Source organism: Protomyctophum parallelum (genome assembly GCF_964188405.1).
Source record: "Protomyctophum parallelum genome assembly, chromosome: 16".
Taxonomy (NCBI): domain Eukaryota; kingdom Metazoa; phylum Chordata; class Actinopteri; order Myctophiformes; family Myctophidae; genus Protomyctophum; species Protomyctophum parallelum.
The window spans coordinates 22,865,406-22,886,828 of NC_139711.1; the positions used below are offsets into that span (position 1 = coordinate 22,865,406).

Consider the following 21,423-nt stretch of genomic DNA (forward strand, 5'->3'; position numbering starts at 1 on the left):
TCTAGACAATACAAAAAGAGCTATATATTGTAAAAATGTAGCATATACCATTGTATAGGCAAATTAGTGCCGACAATATCGAAATCCTTCGATAATGTTGAAGGATTACAATGAAGCCATTTAGTGGGGTGCACTATGCAAACAATCCTTACCAAGTATGCACATGGTAAGGGGAAGGCTGGAAATAAAGATGAAATATAGACATAGAAACGTTTAAACGTCATCTGATAGTCTAAGAAGTCCAAGAATCAAAATACTACAATAAAGAAATAAGTGAAAATTATATGGTCACCACAATTTGATATCCCCCCTAAAAAGTAGGCATGGCCAATTATCTGGCCAGGGGAGTCAGTTACTATGAATGGATTCAGCACCCCCACAAACATCCCACAAGCTCATATTGTCCAATTTATACATTTTTTCACACAAAGGTTTGATTGGTATAGTAAAACAGAGGTTTAGATAATGCTGGCACTAATTTGCATACAAATGGTATGGGATATTTAGACTTTACACATTTTGTCCAATCTAGAAAAACTGATTAGATGTATATTTCTATACAGTATGTGCACTCTCTACTACCTACTGTGTTCAAAGTTCAAGTTCATGTTAGCTGGGGTCATTCAAACTACCATTAGCTTCTAGTTTCCTCAGGTTCACTGTGGCAATGTTCTTTTGGTTTCTTACCAAATCCCTCCAGCATCAGATAGTAACGTCTCTTCAGCCTTTTGTAAACAGAAAATGTCACAATACATTTATTTATTGGCATCAATTTTATTGTTAAACTTGTACATTTCAAAAGGTTTACCTAAACAGAAGAAACAGTGGAAGGCTTTGTCTGGACACAATAACACCAAGGTGAAGAGAGCTATTGTGGAGCAGTGCTGTCATAATCCTTGCAGCATTCACCACCTGGAGAGCTACTGTGCATGACCGATGACTCCACAGACACCCCTCGTACGAGTCTTTAAGTGCCACCGTGGCCAAATACATGGCGACTATGTCTTATCAAATTCTGACAAATATAGAAAATAAAGCAGCTTGAGCTTTAACCCCAGACTGAGGATTTGTTGTGTGTCCTTTGTGGCTGGAGCTACAGTATGCGTTTGTATTCATTGAGTGTGAAATGAGTCTCTGGTGACAGTGCGATAGTGCCCTCTGCTGTCTGCAGTGGGCCATGCCCAAATGTACAGCAATTTTTAAAAAAAGGAATAAAATCAATTAAAAGATAAATATTTAAATGTTAAAACGTTCACAAAACAAAAAGAAAGATGGAATTCAAAGTGTTGACTGGTCGAAGGCCCCACCTACAAATAATGATGATTTCCTGGAGGACAGAAGAGAAATGATTCAATTTCCAGTGCACTACACTTTCCTCATAAAAATTTTCAAATTGTTAGTTATCCCTACTTAAGACATCATCTTTTACTTTAACTCATAAATAACACTCATCTTTTACTTTCTCAACAACCTAAAACATGATTATCTTTTAAGATATTCTTTTGCGGCTTACGCCTTTTTTATTGGTTTTTTGAAGGGACAGACAGTAGGCTGACAGGAAACGGGAGAAATGGGGGAAGACATGCAGTAAAGGCTCGGGAGTCGAACCCGCGGCACACTGCGACTGGATTACCAGTCGGGTACCCAGACGGTTACGCCACCGCCTGGGCTGAAGTTGATCTTTAACATTGTTCTGCTTATGAAGAGACTGCTGTGACATGACAGACGGTTTAGCACTACTCACCACCGTCTCGGAGGGCGACGGGCGTTTCTGGCTGTCGGTTCTCTTTGACGTCGCACTGAAAGGCTTTGCTGGGATCAAACCGGCGTCGGGCGGCTCCAGGGATCTCCGTCCTCAGCTGTTCCATCTGGGACTTCTGCCGGGTCACCTGGGAACGCAGGTTTGACACCTCCTACAAAAACACAGTACGAAGGGAAGGTTCACAACCACCAGTGTTGATTTTGTCGACCAATATGTTCGTCGACTACCTTTTATCCACTGACAAACTAAATGAAAACTAAACCATGATGACTAAAAACTGAGACTAAATATTGTAAATTGTCAACAATTAAAAACTAGACTATAATGTTAGGATGGGACTAGTGGACAAGAGATCCAGTATAAGTAAAAGACAAGTCATACAAGCTCAGAACTGCTGCGCCTGCAACGCGTTGTGAGCTTGTAAATCGGCTATTTTCAGCTTGAAAACATGCCGTTTAGTTAATTGTTCCGTCACCCCCAGGCATGACCATATATGGTCATGCCTCATATTAAGCCCATAAATGGGAATGCCCATATATGGAGATCCCTGATGTCATCAATATTGGCCAGCAACTCTACATCTGACCTCAAACCCTTAGATCACCATATATGGAGCTGACCTGCTGTGACATTCCATTATGTTGATCCGATGTCTCCTGCGTGCATGCTTCTCGCCCTCAGGTGTCTTACTGGTATGTCATTACGATATTTCAGTCGACTAAATCAGTCTAGTTTTAGTCGAATAAATATAAGATTTTAGTTGACTAAATCTACAGTTAACAAAAAACATTCCAGAATAGTTTATAAAATGTTAAGGACTATGACTAAAACTAAAATCAAAATTAGCTGTCAAAATCAACAGTGGTTCGTAACCAAGTTGAACGCAGCATAAGCAAAGCCTGGGGCATAAAGAATCAGCTTCTCCAGACACACGGTACCGTAGTCAGGAAGGAATGACAGGAAGTGTCTAAACTGAAAAATACTGGATAATAGTGTTTGTGTGGTCAGCATGTATATATAGTGTCACTTGGACAAATAACGTTTAAATTGCATTGCATGAATTCCTTTTCTATGCTTAGTTCTCACCGAAACTGGTGGAGGTAAATCATAGCCATTGGCTAGTCATGTTCATACAGCATTAGTGGGACCAAGTAGCGTGTGTGTGTGTGCGCGAGCGTGCATGTTTCACCTGTTTAAGCGTAAGGTTCTCGTCCTTCAGCTTCACCATGTGTTTGATCTTTTGCTTGTGATTCTGGTGGCCCAGAAGACGAGTGTAAGCTTCAGCCAGCCGAGTCAACTCCTCCTGGTTAGATCCATTCATATTGAGCAGCGCATCTTTTTCTGCAGCAAAGCCATTGAGCTGTTCCTGTAAGAACCAAACAACTGATTGTTATTTGCAACGTCAATGACTGAGAATTAAAGTTTTGAGCTCGCTCTCCATCTATATAGATAGATTTTTTTGGACATCTTCTCTAGGCCGGAAAGCTCACCTGGAAAGGCTTGACTTTAGCCAACAGTTCTTCATATTTTTGCTTCCACTCGGAACTTGAACTGAGAACACAGAAGTGAAAATAATATGCATTTGTTTCTTTAGTAAATCTGCTGTGAGGCGAGATTTGTGCCTTGAATTTGTCTGGTAGTGAACAATGTTTTCGGACAGACAGCAAGTATGGACATAATTCGTTTTTAGAGTTGCAGGAACAGAACTTTACAGGAAGGTGCAAGTAGTCCAAATACCCAAGCATTATGGCCATAGCCTGGAAGAGAGGGACCTTTCAGAAAAAGTGCAAAACATCGAAATAGTGCATACAGCATATTGCATTATGCAGAACGTGATACATAAACTCTTAAATACTTCCACCCCCCACACTCACCTGTCTTGTGCTAGTGTCTTGTCAGCTAGTTGTCCCTCGAGGTCCTTTCTCTGTTCTAACATTTCCCATTGCAGTGTGACCTTCTCCTGAGCCAAAGTCTCCACTTGGTCCTGGAGACACTTCATCTGCTCTTCTAGTTGGTCGATCAGGGTTGCGTGGCTCGCCTCGACCGACTTCACCCGTTCTTCGAGTCGGAGAGCCAGGGTTGCGTGAGTCGCCTCCTCAGTCCTCTTGAGCTCCCTTAGTACAGTGAAGAAAACGAAAACATTAAACTTAAAGAAAACTAAATGAAAACTAAGCTATGATGACTAAAAGACTACATATATTGACAATTTCATCAACAAATAAAAACTAGACTAAAATGTTAGGAAGGGACTAGTGGAATCCAGCATAAGTAAAAGACAAGTCATTTTACACATAGTTGCATGATGAAAATCAGCATCATCCTTTTTCGACCGCAGTCGAGATCATGGATTTCACAATTGCCATGCCAGACTTTCCGGTCCTTCATTGCCATCCCCAGTTCCTGCTTATTGATGCTTGTGTCCCTAGTCATGACATCAGAGAATGACCTCTGGTCTGCTTTGAGGCAGGATTCCAGAGAAGGGAAGATATAATTGTCAGCTCTGTAGCAGTGGCCGGCAAACTGTGTTCTTCTAGATCGGACTAGTGAAGAAACACAGGGAAGGTTGCCGTATATTAGATTAGTCGTGGCTCATCCATGAGAGATTTTGCACTCTGTCACGGGATGAGCGAGTGACATCAGGACTTAGTTATAGAGGGCGCTCTATAACTAACACTAAAACATTCCACCTGACTATTAAAAACAAAAATCACAAAAATCAGAATTTGCTGTCAAAATAAACACCATGTCGTACGTACCGTTCCCATTCCTCCTGAGCGGCACGATGTGTGCCGTCTGTCTCCTCCCTCATCCTCCTGGCATCATCATCTTTCTTCTGAATCGTGGCGACCATCTCTTCTTTCATCTGATGAGTGACCCTTTCCACCTCCTCCTCCAGGGTTCTCGACCTCTCCTCTGCTTGCTGCAGAGATCGTATGACGCTGGAATTGGGTAGCATTTATAATTTAAAAAAAAAAAGATTTCATGTTACTTTGCTAAACAATATTCCACGATTGTCCTTTTACTCTGTTCTAACATTTTCCATTTCCGCTTGAATTAATCATTTTTTCAGGGACAATTTTGAACTACTTGACAAAGGTTTCAAAATCAGTAAAATAAACAAACCAAAAAACAAACATAAAAACAGACCAAAAAAAGAACCATCTATCTATCTATAAATGCACCATGTCTCTGTCCATCTGTCCGTGTGTAATCCACGTAACTCGCCCCACCGACTTGAAATTCAACACACGCGTTCCACACCCCGCAGGGGGTCCAGTGCCCGATTTGGTCGGACCCACGGTTGTCCAGAACCAGCACAAAAGCCTCTGCCCGGGCTCTGGACCTGATCACCCCTATGGCTCCATATGGATCTGGCCTGTTCTAAAGCCACAGCCATCACATTTCAATGCGATGGCAATGACTTCCATGGACATTGAGGAAATTCGATAAGCTGGCTTTTCACTCTGAATGCTCCAAGAAGCTAATGAGCTCCACGGGTACGTTCAGGCACTCAGAAGTTACATAATTATTAATTACGAGTAGTCGAGTACTAAGGCAGAAAGGCTCTACAAGTTGAACGCTTCGTTAGATATTCAAGGACTTCTTTAGATTATGTTCATTTCAAACCGCTTTGGAAAATGGGCAGGTATGTCAAGAATACTTTTGAGTCATGGCAGAACACCATTATGGTCCAATTTATACTGCACAACCATGTCAATAGACAAGGCATTTAACCATGTCAATCACAACAACAAAAACATTTAACATGTCATCTTTGTCCAGTGTGACAAAGGTCATTCTGGCGGTTAAAATGCAACGGTCATGAAAACAAAAAGAAAAGCCTATTAATCAAACTGTCTGTATTTAACCTGAATAATGGAACGACACTCACCTCTCCAGCTCAGCAGCAGTGTCTCTTGTCTTGTGGAGTGAGTCGGTGTGTTCCTCCTGAAGGCTTCTCATGGCCATAGAGTGGTTCTCTTCCAAAGCAGACATCTCCTTTATCTTACTAAACATGTCACAAACAAAAAGGTTTGATGTTATCAAAACAAAATGTTTGACATTTCGTCATGCGAAAAAACTGAACCCACTCCATCAATCCGTTGAATTTCTACTAGGCCGCCGCCTGTGTAGCATTTAATTTGCCACACTGACACAGTGCCACACTGACTTTGCTGGTGGTTCCTCCGAGACTCAGGGATACAGTCAGGCAGATGATTGTACAAACACATTTATTGTGTAGATGACCAGCCAACCAACCCTCCTCCCTTTCAGATACTGGTTCCTGGGGCTGCTGCCCAGGCTGGGGGCTGAGCATTGGTGCTAGTGCCTTGTCTCCAACCTCATGTTTCTTTACTAGTGTGATGTTTTTTCCAGCAGCGTATTCTATTCTCATAGCACATAATATCCTACCCGATACGGACACATTAGCTTCTCTGTGTCCACCCATATATTTTTGAGTGGTGCAACCACTCCATTACACAGCTAGGTGTGTCCCTGGGTCTGTCTGTCTGTCTCCGGGTCTGTCTAAGCACGAAAATAGCTTGGTTGGTGTCATTTCTCGACCGTTACAGACGTGGGGCGGCTCGCCGGAACCGTACCAGCACCCTGGCCGCTTTCCTGTGGGTCTGGAACTTCCGGACCCCTGGGGACCCCCACACGGAGTTGCACCACTCACTTCACATGGGTGTGTTTTTTGCTTTTAATACAGTATTCAAAACTCACTCCAAGTGAGCTGGCAACTTGGGTTTTACTGGCGGGTGGCTGACATAATGACACAGATTGGAAAATATTGATGTGCCCTAATATATTTTCAAAGAGGGTCGCCTGTCATGCGGAAAGTTGTGGGTTTGAACCCTCCCTGGGGTCGACGTCAGCAAGGGCATGCGGTCGCAATGGGTAACAACAAATGGGTTCAGAGCTGAGCCAAGTCTCCTAAGGAGGCACGTCTGAAGGCTTCAGACCACTGACTGGACATCAGATTCAGAGACTGTAAAATTCATTACGACGCCATCAAGGCCACTTTTAGCCGACAAAATACATTTTAGTAGACTAAATCAACTTTACATTTAGGCGACTAAAATCTCATGATATAACACTAAAACATTCCACGTGGCTAAAACGAAATAAAATAATAAAATCACGAAATCTAATTTTGCTGTCGTACGTACCACGCCCATTCCTCCTGAGCGGCACGATGTATGCCGTCTGTCTCCTCCCTCATCCTCCTGGCATCATCATCCTTCTTCTGAAACGTGGCGACCATCTCTTCTTTCATCTGATGAGTGACTCTCTCCACCTCCTCCTCCAGGGTTCTCGACCTCTCCTCTGCTTGCTTCAGAGACTGTTTGATGCTGGGATTGGGCAGCATTTAAATAGATAAATTAAAAAAGGAAAGGAAAGGACCATAGTCACCATACAGCCCATCAATGAATGCATGTCGTCTATTCACAGATTTAGCCAAATATCCGACAGAAACAGACCATGTCCATTATGGCTTTATCACTTTAGATTTCATATTACTTGGCTAAACATTACTGCACTTACAACATTGTCCGTCGACTCTGTTCTAACATTTTCCATTGCCGAGAGTATTTAAAAAAAAAAAAAAAAAAAGAACCATTCCATTTTGTGTGTGCTAGTAAATACACAGAGCTCTCTGATATCAGTTAATTCATAAATGTTTAGTGTATAACTGTAGATGCATGGTGAATACCGTCCATTAAAAAAAGCCACAGCCATCACATTTCAATGCGATGGCAAGGACTTCCACAGACATTGTTGTTGGCAATGTTCAGAAAATTGGATAAGCTGGCTTTTCACTCTGAATGCTCCAAGAGCAAAGCTAATTAGCTCCACGTGTACGTTCAGTAGTGTAATTATGAATTCGTACTAAGGCTCTACAAGTTGAACACATTGAAATTAACAGAATCTAAAGAAGTCCTTGAAAATCTAACATCTGTCAAGTATATTTTTGAGTCATGCCAGAACACCATTATGGTCCAATTTACACTTTACATGACCATGTCAATACAATTTACAATTTAGGCATTTAGCAGACGCTCTTAATCTAGAGCGACTTACAATAATCAAGAACAAAAGCATGGGAATACATCACAAAAGCATTTATCATAAAACATGCGTAAACTAAGAAAGTAACAGTGGAATATCTATATTATGAGACTATACATATAAACTATATATATATACTACTATGCTATACATATGTACTATGGCGTGCTATGACTATATACAATGCAATTATAGTGCCGTATACATAACATGCTATAAGTCTGTATCAGATGCTATCTAAGTCTACAGAAATGCTATCTAAGGGGGTAGGGTAAGTGCTATGGGCCATGATGGAGTCTAAAAAGGTGGGTTTTCAGACTACGGCGGAAGATTGGGAGTGATGCTGCAGTTCTGACTGCAATGGGAAGTGCATTCCACAGTTTTGGAGCCAGAAGGGAGAAGAGTTAATAGAAGAGTCAATAGAATAGACAAGGCATTTAACCATGTCAATCACAACAACAAAGGTGTGCAACACCTTTCAGTTGAAAAAAAAAAAAAAGGTCTATGCGGTCATAAAATGGTCATGGAGAAAAAGAAAAAATAATTAAGCCTATCAAACTGACGTTCCATTATTCAAGTTATATACAGACACTCACCTCTCCAGCTCAGCAGCAGTGTCTCTCGTCTTGTGGAGTGAGTTGGTGTGCTGCTCCTGAAGGCTTCTCATGGCCAGAGAGTGGTTCTCTTCCAAACCAGACATCTCCTTCATCTTACTAAACATGTCAAACAAAAAGGTTTGATGTTATCAAAACAAAATGTTTGACAGTCATGTCAAAAACGAAATGCTACATAGGCCTAGAAATTCAACGGATTGGTGGAGTGGGTTCAGTTTGAAACACTGACTTTGCTGGTGGTTCCTCAGACTCAGGGATACAGTCAGGTAGATGGTACAAACATATAGGCCCTCATTTATCAACCGTGCGTACGCCAAAATATGGGTGCACGCCGAAATTACCGACATTGTCGGCATTTAACATTTCCGCCAAAGCTTGAAATTGAACTTGACAAAGTTCAAAACTCACGTCCTGTCGTACGTTTTGTCTGTTTTTCTGTCGTAGAACAGCGGAGCAGCATTGTTTGACCAGCTGAGAGGCTGTCACAGGCATCTAAACATATGTTTTCACTCCTAAAATGTATAAAACTAATAATAGCAGCCTACATGTGAAAAAAATATATTTAGTAAAAGCATGTCATATGAAATTGGTAGGATATAATCATATTTCCAAGAGTGCAAGCTTATTCAAATCGCGCAATTAAAAACAATGCTGCAAGTCATGCTTAAGCCATTTAAACAGTGTTTTGCATGAGCGCATACCGGTAGCCCCCCCGACCCCCCCCCCCCATGACATGTATCGAGAGGCATCTGCATCTGCAGCTTTAGCTTTTCTTTTCGCAGATAAGTAAGTCTACAGCCATGTCTTTCTCACGTCTCGTCCTTTTAATTAAGGATAAACCCGACGCACTCGAATGCCACTAAATGTGACATGCCGACAGTGCCGACTGCCGAGGCAGCAAAGTGGGGACCGCATCTTTTCTTTTTTTTCCGTCATATGGATAATCACGGGGTGCCAACTTAATTCACGGACCTCCACCACTACAGCCTACCACCATGTACCACATAAGGTTTAGGCTGCGAGGTATGCAGTCTAATATACAGTAATGTCATAAACGTGCAGACAGGTCACGACAGTGACAGAGACAGACAGAACAGGAGCGGAGGAGGAGATGCAGAGTTGCAAAACAGCATTTGTCACGGGCTGAAATGAAACTCATTCCAATGACGTGAGCAATGTTATTTAATCAATGCTTCACATAATCACAGGTTCAGGTTTTCGTTCACTAATCTTGTTGTATATTAAATGAATAAACATTTTAATAATTTTATATACAACTAACAACACAGTGAAAGTTGCTTGCAAATTGCGATATGTGCGTGCGGGGGGTGAGGAGCAAGGGAGGCAGCAAGGGAAGCGAAGCGAGAGGAGAAACAGACAGCTTTATTTATTTAAGATATAACAAGTTGCAAGTTGCGTTTGCGTGCGTCTGTGTGTGTATGAGAAAGGGGGCAGAAAGGCAAGCGAGGGATTCTTTTTTTCTTCCTGTAACCATGGTTTCAAAATCGTATTGCCGTTGTTCCTGTCGCAAAAACGAGGGCGAGGCTTGATTTCATAGGGCGTGCCAGATAGATTTCAGCCGTCACATTTATTAACGTCGGAACGAAATTAAGGAAGGATCAGCTGTTTGCGATCACTTTATAAATGCCGCGGCGGCGTGGGTGTACTACGAAACCTACACTCGAATCTGTGGCAGATTTTACACTGAATTGATAAATGAGGGCCGTATAGTCTACTGTGTGTAGAGGTCAAACTCAATACGGTACAACCAGAAAAGATGGACACGTGGCTCTCTTGAGTGTGTGGGGGGGCCCCGGCTGATGACCAGCCAACCAACCCTCCTCCCTTTCAGATATACTGGATCCTGGGGCTGGGCATTGGTGCTAGTGCCTTGTCTAGACTCAAACCTCATCTTTCTTTACTAGTAGTGTGATGTTTTTTTCTATAATATTCTATTCTCTTCAGTCTTCACCAGCACAAAATATCCTTCCCGATACGGACACATAAGCTTATTTTTGTCCACTTATCTATTTTTGCATTTAATACAGTATTCAAAACTCACTCAGGCTAGGTTGAAAAGCTGGCAACTTGGGTTTTATTGGTGGGAGGTTGACATAATGACACAGATTGAAAATATAGGGCATATCAATATTTTCCAAAGGGGGCCGCCTGTCATGCGGAAGGTTGTGGGTTTGAACCCTCCCTGGGGCCGACCTCAGCAAGGGCATGCAGTCGGAACTGGTTCCTAACACTAAATCAAATGGGTTCAGAGCTGAGCAAAGTCTCGTAAGGAGGCACTTCTGAAGCCTGTCCTGGACAGGGGTCTCCGGACGTAAAAACAATATTTTCTAAACATACCAGTTAGTTTCCAGAGGAAAGTGATTTTAGGAATATGGGATAAAAAGAAGTATTTTTTATTTTGAGGGTTACAAGACAGTGTACATATAAAAACAATGAAAACAAAGAAATGAAAAATAACAAAATAATTTCCAAGTGGTACGGGCTTGTGAAATGCGTGTGGGCAAGTGAAGGTGGGTCCTGCCCTACACAAACAGGGTATGAAACAGTCAGAATAAACTGCTCTCTTCGATATAGTCCATATTTAAGCCTCTCCAGTCTCCAGGGGTAACAGGGAAAAAAAGCATTTTGTAATAAATAAAATAACAGAAAAGTACTAGTATGCCCATTTGAGAAACACTGCACTAAAGGAGCACCCTTGAGTCATAACATATTTTAAACTCTCCGCACACTAAAAATATATGTCCATGTTGGTGTTTAGACCTGTACCTGTCAAGCAGGGCCTTGGTTTCACTCAGTCGTTTCTCCAACTCTGCGTGGTCCTGCTGGAGGACCAGGAAGCCCCCCTGGGTCTCCATCAGCATGCCTCGGCGAGACCCTTCCAGCTCCTCCATGGCAGCCAGATCTCCCAGCACCTCCTCCATCTCATCTCGGAGGTCCTTCATGCACTGGTCGGACTCTGCCTTCTCCTGTTGCAGGAGGAGGGACAGAGACGCGCCAAGGGCCTACAGGAACAAAGACATTTTTTTTAAATCACCGTTTATACGGAAAATCTCTCTAGGTTGCCCTCAGACGAGTCCTACATCATCCCGGTTCTCCATACATCTGGCCAGCTCATTGATCCTACTATAAATGCGCCATGTCTCTGCGTACGTGCGAGTATGGTTGTAATGCACGTAACTCGAGAACCGACTTCACATTCGACACACGCATTCCACACCCCCACAGGGAGTGCGGTGCCAGGTTTCGAGTCGGTCGGACCCACGGTTCTCCAGAACCACCACAAAAGTCTCTGCCAGTGGGCCTAATGAGGCCAACTCCTTTCACCTGGGCCAGGCTCTGCCAGAGGGCCTAATGAGGCCAATTGAGGCTCAACCAGGCTCTGCCAGTGGGCCGAATTGATTGCCAAGTACACTTTTGTTTGCAGTCTTCACACACAGGCACATACACAGATCTCCATGTGGGACACCGGCTGACAGTTAAAACGGGTGCTATGACAACATATATTATTAGGTTCCCAAGTTGCATCGTTCCCAAGTAGGCCGGTGGCCGACTGCAACGGGCACGTACATACTACATTGGTAAATATTTAAACAGGTTACTTAGGACCAGTTATATGGCCTTTTTGTTCCTGCCAGATAAAGGTTTGTTTTGTTTGTGACTGGCATATAATATAATCATTCATTAAAACCTTAAATTATGATAAACACCTTGTTATGTGTATAGTTACTACAACAATGTGTTAATTAGATAGATATACACATCTACTATATCCATATTGGTGCTGTCAGAGCTGGTATTTCCCTGCTCATCTCTTCACCTCCCCATTCATTTCTCATGCTTCATAACTCTGTATTTTTTGAGAATTAAATCATTTTCTCCATCACTTGACATCTGTTCTCCATCAGAATCAATTTGGTGTTCTTTTCTTCTTGTTGCTTTAGATCTGGAATGAGATGCAGTCATCTTCACCTTTTATCATCCCACGTTTACCTTTCTAATATCTCTTCCTCTTGGAATTGGAACTAGAGTATAATAGACCACAATCCTGACATCCAACACAAGCTATGCACATGTAGTGGTACTAGCTGTAACACCATAATAGCTGAATGGGTAGAGGCTGCCTGGGTAGGGCAGCTAGGGCTGTCAAGATTATGGCATTTTACCTGATGATCAAGTGTCACTCAAATAATCGCGATTAACAATTGTGTTTGCGTGAATGAACACTGGGAATGTATACAAATAACATTTCTGTTTCAGGCTTTTAAGTTGGACAGGGCTGATATGACATAACCTATACAAAGAAATTAGAAAATCTATTCAACAGCTCAAAAACAAGACTCGTAAACGAGTCAGTACCCCACATCAGGTTCAATCATTTCCCATACTTCATAACAGAAGGTCCCTGGTTCGCATCCCGGCCCTAGTCTAGGTGCCACTCCCTGAGCAAGGCACTTGAGCACGCTGCTAACTTGTAGCACTGCCACATATTATTCATTAAGGATTTATTTTAAAGGTATATTCAGTGATTTCACTCAAAAAACCGTAGGTTTCGTTTTTGGCTGTGGGACCCAGCCTTTCGTCCAATCAGGAGAGAGAGTCAAAAACGAAACCTAAGGTTTTTTGACCCCCAGGGGTTAACTGGGGACAGGGAGGAACTCCTTATATGGTCAGCACACTCTATAGTAGGGAGGATTATCACAACAAAACAAAAAAATAAGTGATATTTGAATTAAGTGAAATCACTGAATATAACTTTAAAATGTCATTTAAAATAAAGAGCATGGCTCAGTCAAAATATTCCTTTAGCTCGTTTGAATATCCATCCTTATGTGTAATGTCCTAGTTTCTGTGAGAGGTATCTGTATTGTTTTTCCTTTATGTATTGGAGGGTCAATGTCGCAAAGGAGATTGATTGACGGGCCGTGACGCTTCTGTGACAAAAACCACGGAAGTTGCCGGCTCCACAAACTTGTGGAGACTCTGTCTCCGCCCGGGACCGTCATCTGCTCCGGTGAGAGTTTGTTTGTCAAGAGAGGAGTACCGTACAGCTGGACTTCTCTGGGATTGATTTCGTTCTGGGCCTTGTGTTTTCCGCATGTTTTCCTAATATCATGCAGCCCGTCCACAAATGCAAACTGTTCACAATTTGATGCTTGTGGTGCTTACGCAGGTTAACAGGAAACATTAAAAAATTGATTGCATCGTGTGCCGCCACCCCCTGTACAAAACTGTCAATTGTTTTTTTTTACCTTTTCCTTCTGCAGCTGCTCAGTCAGGGCAGCATGAACCTGCTGAAGTTGGATCAGTTCGTTCCGCTCCTCCGTCCCGACTGCCCGGAGGGCGCCGAGCTCCGTCTCCAGTTCCTCCACTCGCCTCAGGCACTCCTGCTGTATCCGGCCTAAAAACCAAAATAAAATAAAAAATAAAATGTGTGACAACACAATTCTAAATGTATTTGAATCCAAGAAGATAAAATGTGGCACTTGGGATTTCATTCGATACGCACTCATGGCTTCATCGTGGCGCAGGCGACTCTCTGCGAGTTGGGATGTTCTCTCGTCCACTTCCTGCTCGGTTCTCCTCAGCATGTCCCTCAGTCTGGTCAGCTCCGTCCCCTGCTGGCTCACCTTACCAAGGGACTCCTCGAGGGCCTCGCTGGTCTCTTTCATCTGGACCGCCATGTCGCCCAGCGCCTCCTGTGAACATCTCAGCTCCACCTCGCAACTGTTCAGTCTCTCCTCGGTCTCTCTCAGAGTGTCCTGGGAGGCCCCAAGCTTTTGCTGACAGCTCACCGACTCCTCCTCTTTCTGCCGCACGACACTCTGGAGTTGTTGCAGTTCCACAGTGCGCCGTTCCACTTCTCTCTCTAGTTCACTGGGCACAACAAGTAGCAAATTGGTGTCAGACGTGTTAAGAGTCCAATACTCAGTACGTAGTTCTACCAGCTAAAGTATCGTGATACATTTAAAGAAAGAAGGTGCGCTACCTCTGGAAACTGCCCTTTGTTTAAGGCAGTGGGTGCTCAGCCTTGAAAATAACTTAACTCATAAACCAACTAAATGGAAAAAGCAGCACTCAATAGCCTTCAGAGAAGACTAAAAAGTGAAGTGAAGTCTGCTCTGAAGAAGGCTCTGCCGAAACGCACCAGCGTTCTCAAATAAACATGAGAAATTGCATCTGAGCCAGTTTTGCATATTTTATTTTGGACTGCCGCTTTTTCCATTTAGTTGGTTTATTAGTTAATAGTTATCGCGATACATTGTTAGCTAATTTTGTAAATCTGTTATTTTCAGCTCACAGCCAATTGCTTACCATAGTTTCTCCTGCTGGACTTTTGTTGCGGTTTCATCTGGCTCTTCCCTCTCATTACACTTCCGCCGAAGGTCCTGCAGGCAAACAAATCTGAGTATTGTTTTCATAGTACATGAAGATGATTCAAATGACAAATTATAATTGGATTTAGTACATACATTTATGTACACATTACATGCATTTACAACATAATGGAGATGTATTACAGTACAAACACAAAACCAGTAAGATCGCTGTCGGTGTGGGCGAGACAGCAGAAATTTGGGGGTTGTTGAAATGCAAGCCACTGTCGGTACACATTATGTCTATAGTCAAGTGATCCTACTAGACCAAGAAATTACATCTGGCCACAAAAGATCACAGGATCTACTGAATGTGAAGGTAGCCTACTGGGGAGAAGCCACACTGTGTGTCAAAGGCTCAATATGTCAGTTTGACACATTCTGTATTCTGATCTGTTGAGGTCAAATATAATTGCTTGGGGTCTAGGAGGACTATAGTAAATGATACAAAAAATAAATCTCTAAAATGTTGCAAAAATAAATACATATTTAGCCCCATGTTTGAATGCCCATTGAGTGAATAATAGATCCTTCCTTCATGCTCAGGGGATGAATTTAAACTTAACCTTCAGGTCAAAATTCAGGACAGAACCCGTTTCTAGGTATCACAATCGAAATGTCCCAGGGAGCAGGGAGACAAAATACAACCACCCCAACATTGTATTAACATACTCTACCATACAGATTGGACAAACGCTCCTATGCCCATCTTTCTGTGTTTGTGTAAACAAACATTTAAGACAAAAGTGAGGACAGAAAAGTGAAGACGCAAATTGTGATTGGCTGAGCATGGAATGTGATTGTTTGATTGATGATGATAAGGGCGCCCCTCACGTCACACGGGTGTGATTTTACACCACAGTACCACAGTCCGCTTTAATGTCAACCAATGAATATACCTTACATTTGTGATGCAATTAATTAAATTGTAATTAAAATTAATAGTTCACCTGGATCTCATCATTGGCTACGTCCAGGTATCCCTGCAGAGCGCTTACTTCTGCCCTCAGTTCCTCCATCAGTGCTGGAAAACATGCGTATACATGGCATAATGTAAGGCAGGGTGATGAATATTTTTGTTTAAATAAATATAAATAATGCAAATAACTAAGTGGGTGAAGGAAAACATTCAGTCAAGTTCAGAAAGTTGCCTCACTTTACTGTAATGCAGCCTTTCAAACCAATACAGACACTCATATTGTGTAGTGTGTGTATGTATGTGCACGCATTTGTGTGTGCGTGTATACAGTATATAGAGCTATAGTCCACATAACATAGCAAAGAAGGTATTCAACACACATCCGTGGGCATGCTCAGAACTCACCATGCAGTCTATCCATCTCATTCTCCAGCTCTTCATTCCTTGAATTTGTTGCTTGATGGAGGTCCTCTGTGAACAGTAAATCACATTATAGCCCTTGTAGTTATAATATTTACCTTGCCCTTTCTCATGTCATAGCCTTTGAAAAATCTAGGCGACAAAGCAAACCTGTAATCCTTACCCAGATCACTCTTTCGGTCCCCGAGAGTTGTGAGGGCAGTTCTAGTGGTCTGCAGGTCCGTTTCCAGTGCCTGCAGCTGCCCTTCTGTGGTGATGTGCAGGTCATTTAACTCCTGAAACCCATACAGTAGTTTACACTTCAGCACAATCCACTGCAGCCGGCAACATTTTCAAGTGTGATGATTGTCGTTGGACTGCCTTTCACTGTGGAAGGTCAAGTGAACTATATACAGGTCAGTTTTCATTTTTAAGCTTTTTATTAGCATGTTTTGCTTTATGCAAAAAGAGTACAGCGCAAAGACTTTAGCAAAAGTTACAATCTGTTGAGGACCTTCATTTGCATCTCCCATACCTTGTTTTTAGCATCCAAATTGTTTCTGGCCTCCATCAGTTCCATCATCAGAGAGTTGATCTGTTTCTTTGTTGTGTCAGCAGACACCTACAGATGAAATAAAACAATAGTTTCATTATTTTTATAAACTCAACCAAGGCCGAAGATGCGTATAGAAGTCAGATAAGCAGACCTTGTTCTTCAAGAACTTGTTGGCTTTATTGAGCTCAGCCAGTTGTCTCTCCAAGGTGGCCATATTAGCAGAGAGGGCTGTCTTCTCCCGGACTGCTGTCAACAATTTTGCATGCAGCTTCTTAAGCTCTTCCTCCAGGGACTGGAGTCTCTGGTCCTGCTCCCCACGCTGCTGCACCAAGGAGCGGATCTTTGGAGGAAGCAGGTCAAACAGAGCAATTATCATAAAAGGGTAGCTAGCTTAATGTAAAAGTGGGTTAAAGACAGAAAATATGTTTTCAGGTTGGGATACCAATGGGCTATATGCAAACAATAACTAATTAAGGCTCTGTTCCATTTAGTGTGCAGTGGTTCTCAAACTTTTTAGTTTCAAGGATCCCCATAACTCCAAGTGTACAAATGGAGTGAGTGTTTCCAGTGAGCCAACACACAATAGCAGCACCCCAACTCAGACCAGAATGGAATAGAGCCTTCATTAGCATCAGCGGTGCCGGTAACACCTGTGAAGGAAGTAGAGAAGGGGCCCAAGTTCTTTTCAAAATGGCGTGTGTGCATGGAGCCCATTTCAATGCAATTAGAGAGATAGAGCATTATTGATCCCACAGGAGAACCTCAGTCGTCAGATTGAGTTGAGCTTTTAAACCAAAAATGACGTACCGGTAAATAATACTTGGTTGATGATAATGTGCAAATGACTTACCTCCTTCTCCAAGACCCACTGCAGTTTCATCTCCATTGTAACGCCACTTCTCCCTTTCCTTGCACTTGATCCTTCAACCTGCATTATGTCCAGAGAGTGGCATAATTCAGATTTCAGAGAACCATAGAAATACAATATTGATCTCCAATTGGGGTAAATCTAGAGGGGTTTCAGGTCTGGGCTCATCTCAAGGGGGGGGGGGGGGGGGGCAGAAGACCATGGGTGACTATAAAACTAAGATCCTATAATATGAAAGTCATCTGACAATTATTGGGGTTTTTTTCCAACCAAGTGTCTGGTGTGTAAAGCAATATTGTATGCATGATGGAGAAAAAAGGCATTACCGTCTGTCCCGTTGTTTAGTGACATCGGGGACCATGTTGGAAAAACAATTGTTCTCACTTTTACTTATTGTTAACCTTTGGATTTGTCAGCTTGAAATTAAATTATTCCAACCACCACACCGCTAGCCTGGGCAGCATTCCTTTTCGGGTTTATGATCCGGTCGGGAGCGGATGATATCGTTATGTCATGTTGTAGTCAACCCTCAATCTGGAACTTCCGTTTCCCTCAAACCGATTTTTCCCAATAAAAGCCGCAGGCTACGAGAGAACGAGTCATGCTTTTTTTGGGAAGAAAGGATGTTCCAGATTGAGGGTTCCGGCCTGATGACAGACTACAAAACAATGACTACATGACGAAAAGATATCATCCACTCCCGACCGGATCACACTGCAATTTATCAACACAGACCAGGCTTTCATCAGAGGTGGAAAGCCTGGTGACCCAAGGTTACCACACCACAACTTACAAGGCCATCAGCAGACATGGTTCTGCGGACTCTCATGGGTGACATGCTGACACTTCTTGAGGGTGAGGGGGGTGGTGGTGGTGGTAGGTCCGCAGCAGCTGTAGACAAGGAGATGTTGAATTAAATGTCTCATGGAATAAAGCCAAAATAAAATCTCATGCCTGAAAATGTCGTTTACCATTCTAAATGCATGTTGCTGCCGTTCTACACTACACACAGTCAACCAGCTGAAGTAATCACAGGGTGGGGCTTTAAACTTAGCTTTTATTACATTTCTGAGAACATTCATGTTCACGGCAGATGCTTCTAAACTTGTATTGTTAGTTTGATCACAAAAAACGATTTAATCTTAATTCTTAGTTAACAGAGCACCGAAGTCTGACGTCAATATCGGTAGAGAACTAGAGATCAACTCATATACTGTAAGAATAAATAAATAAAATAAAAAATAAATCATCCCGGCTGTTTCACTCATATGTATATGGAGAATCAACTGACTGAGAGAAAACGGTAATGTTATTGCTGCCAAATAAATGAATTTGCGTACTGTATCAAATATGAGAGACTGACGATAGACACCTCCCCGGCAATATCGCTGGGACAGTGTTGTTTATTTTCCACCACAATGCTTATGAGACGATAGGATGACCCCATGTTATTCTCCATAGAGAAAAACTTCAGTGAACCAGGGGCTGAGCCAAGTGACGTCAGGACTTCGGCGCTCCATTACATAGCCAATGACCAAACAGACGATCTACAAGCTCACAACACGTGGCAGCGTGACATGTTGAGCTTTTAGATCTGCCATACAACCCAGATCTCGTCTCAAACAAGGAATTAAATTAATTTAGCTCCTATGCCACTAGAATGTGGAACGCCCTACCAACAGCCATTAAAACATGTGAATCCCTTGACTCCTTCAAAACCACTCCCAAAGAGCACCACAGACTTTTTCCCCCTTTTTTACTTTCTTTAAAATTATTTTTGTATATTTGTACGTCTCTAAATATTCTGATTAATTGAAAATGGTGGACCCTGTTGTAAATAAGTGTAATGCTTAATCATGGATCGTCCACAAAGTAACAGTTTTTGTATTGACTTGTGCTTTCGGTAGAAATGTACCCATACTGTGAACTCCAATCAATAGAAGACATGCTGGCTTTCATAGAAGACATGCAGTGGCTTCTAATATGGAATCCAAATTAGTTGTGGCGACTGAGAACTTTAGTCCATGTGCTGCCATGGTAGATCTCTTATTATAAGCACTTGACCGTCTTTGACGCACCCTCCTTGGTGGGTCTGAACCTGCCAGATCTTTGGAAGGTCACAGCTCCCTTCAGCTCGGCAGGCTTGATGTCGTAGTCTCCAGGACCGATAGAACAGGCTGGTGGGGGTCAAATAACATTAAAAGCACTAAAGTAAACTCGATTGTACAATGGTGTAAATTAAAGATATGGCAACATATAATTTTAATGATAGGCTATTATTAACATTAAGAATAATAATAGGCTATAATGACAAATCCAAATTAAGGACGGCAGCTTGAGTGCTCATAAAGTACTGAACTGATATGTTTTGTTAGTAAATGAATAATTTTGTATAGGGCAGTGGAAAATCACTGCCAGAACTGTAAAGATCTTCTGGATGGGTTTCCGCGGTCTACTAAGTGTCAATTTCGGGGTCCTTGACAATGAAAAAGTTTTGGAACCACTGGTATAGTCATACAGTCACATTGTTTGGGAACAAGTGTCACAGTAACTGCAATCTGGGGAAAGGGTTTTTATTTTTTTCCTCTACATACATGTTTAGGGCAGTGGTGCGGACTGTGGACAGATTATCAGGTGCTGTGATCTTAGGCTGTAACATCGTACATTTTCCATTCTACCAGAATTCTCAACCTAGTATCTTAACTTTTACAGGGTGGAACCAAGAGTTTATAATATATTGGCCTACTAGTACGTTAGCTTAGTAGCATAGCATAGCCTACCAATAACTTGTAAACTGCTACCAAACTGTCAGTAAAGCTGCTACTAAATGTTTACTTGACTTACTTACCGACATGTTCGTTAAAACGTTTAGTTCTTGCAAAAGACATAGTTGAAGACAAGTAAAATGAAACCTCGGCTCAAATATGTGACGCGGCACAAGTAGCAGACATGGAACTGCCAAGCAAACAAAACAACAAATGTAATCGTGTGTTCCGCGCATTAAATTCAATTCAAATTGACGTCACACAGAAAGCAGCCAACCAATCCGCCTTGTGGAAAGCCTGAGTCTCAGCGGGTCTCAGCCAATTGGAAAGCCTGGCGACGCGTGGTTAACCAATCACTGCCACAGGATCACTCTGAGGAACACTCCCCCCTTCAACTTCTTCCATATTGTTTTTTTTTCGTCTACCGACACGGCGCCAGTGCGCCACCCAGCGGCCATCATGTGTTCCTGTCACGTTATGTGTTCTGCTCAAAGGGGTTACAATACTGTAGGCCTATATTATGTTATTATGTTCAGTTCAGAGTAGTATCATTGATATGTACAGAAATGCTAAATGGAAAATGGTGCATTTATATATGTCACGTATCTTTTAATTCAAGTACAACATGAATAATTGTCTTCAGCATGTGGTGGTGAGTGGTGACCCCAAACAGACCCAAGGATAATACAAAAATGGCTGTGCTCATACCATCAAATAAATATCACTCGCCAAGAGTCGCCATATGCCTTACATAGTTGACAGTTGTTAGAAGGCTTCATAACTCTGAAAGCAGGCTACCAGCCTCCAGCCAAAATTCACACGTTAGTGACCATGGAGATGAAATAGTCACTGACTGACCTCGCATGCCCAAAGCACATGGGTGGGTGTCCTCTTGATCTAATTTTAGTCACTGTGGCAGTTTTACAGACATATGCAACTCAATCTCTTCTAGTTGCACCAGGAAAGTCGTGTGCAGCACACCACACCACAGCCAGTATCAACGTTGTTTTATGGACCCCGAAGGGGTGTCTTTGAATTGTCGCTGCAGCAGTTCAGCTGGGTGTTGTGTTGTC

The 21,423-nt window shown here is 42.4% G+C and overlaps 1 protein-coding gene across 1 annotated transcript; it reads right to left on the reverse strand.

Moving 5' to 3' along the window:
* Positions 1-788: 788 nt before the first annotated feature.
* Positions 789-20,545, reverse strand: hmmr (hyaluronan-mediated motility receptor (RHAMM)). The gene is made up of 22 exons (XM_083786235.1): positions 20,434-20,545; positions 19,664-19,762; positions 18,379-18,476; positions 17,568-17,645; positions 16,869-17,057; positions 16,697-16,783; positions 16,346-16,457; positions 16,168-16,233; positions 15,794-15,867; positions 14,782-14,855; positions 13,976-14,343; positions 13,719-13,867; positions 11,236-11,471; positions 8,431-8,547; positions 6,934-7,116; positions 5,655-5,771; positions 4,519-4,701; positions 3,637-3,876; positions 3,253-3,313; positions 2,952-3,128; positions 1,745-1,913; positions 789-1,327 (listed from the first exon to the last, which is right to left on the reverse strand). Exons 1-22 carry the CDS (start codon positions 20,471-20,473, stop codon positions 1,308-1,310), a joined length of 2,937 nt encoding a protein of 978 aa, XP_083642361.1. The 5' UTR covers positions 20,474-20,545; the 3' UTR covers positions 789-1,307.
* Between the last annotated feature and the right edge of the window lie 878 nt (positions 20,546-21,423).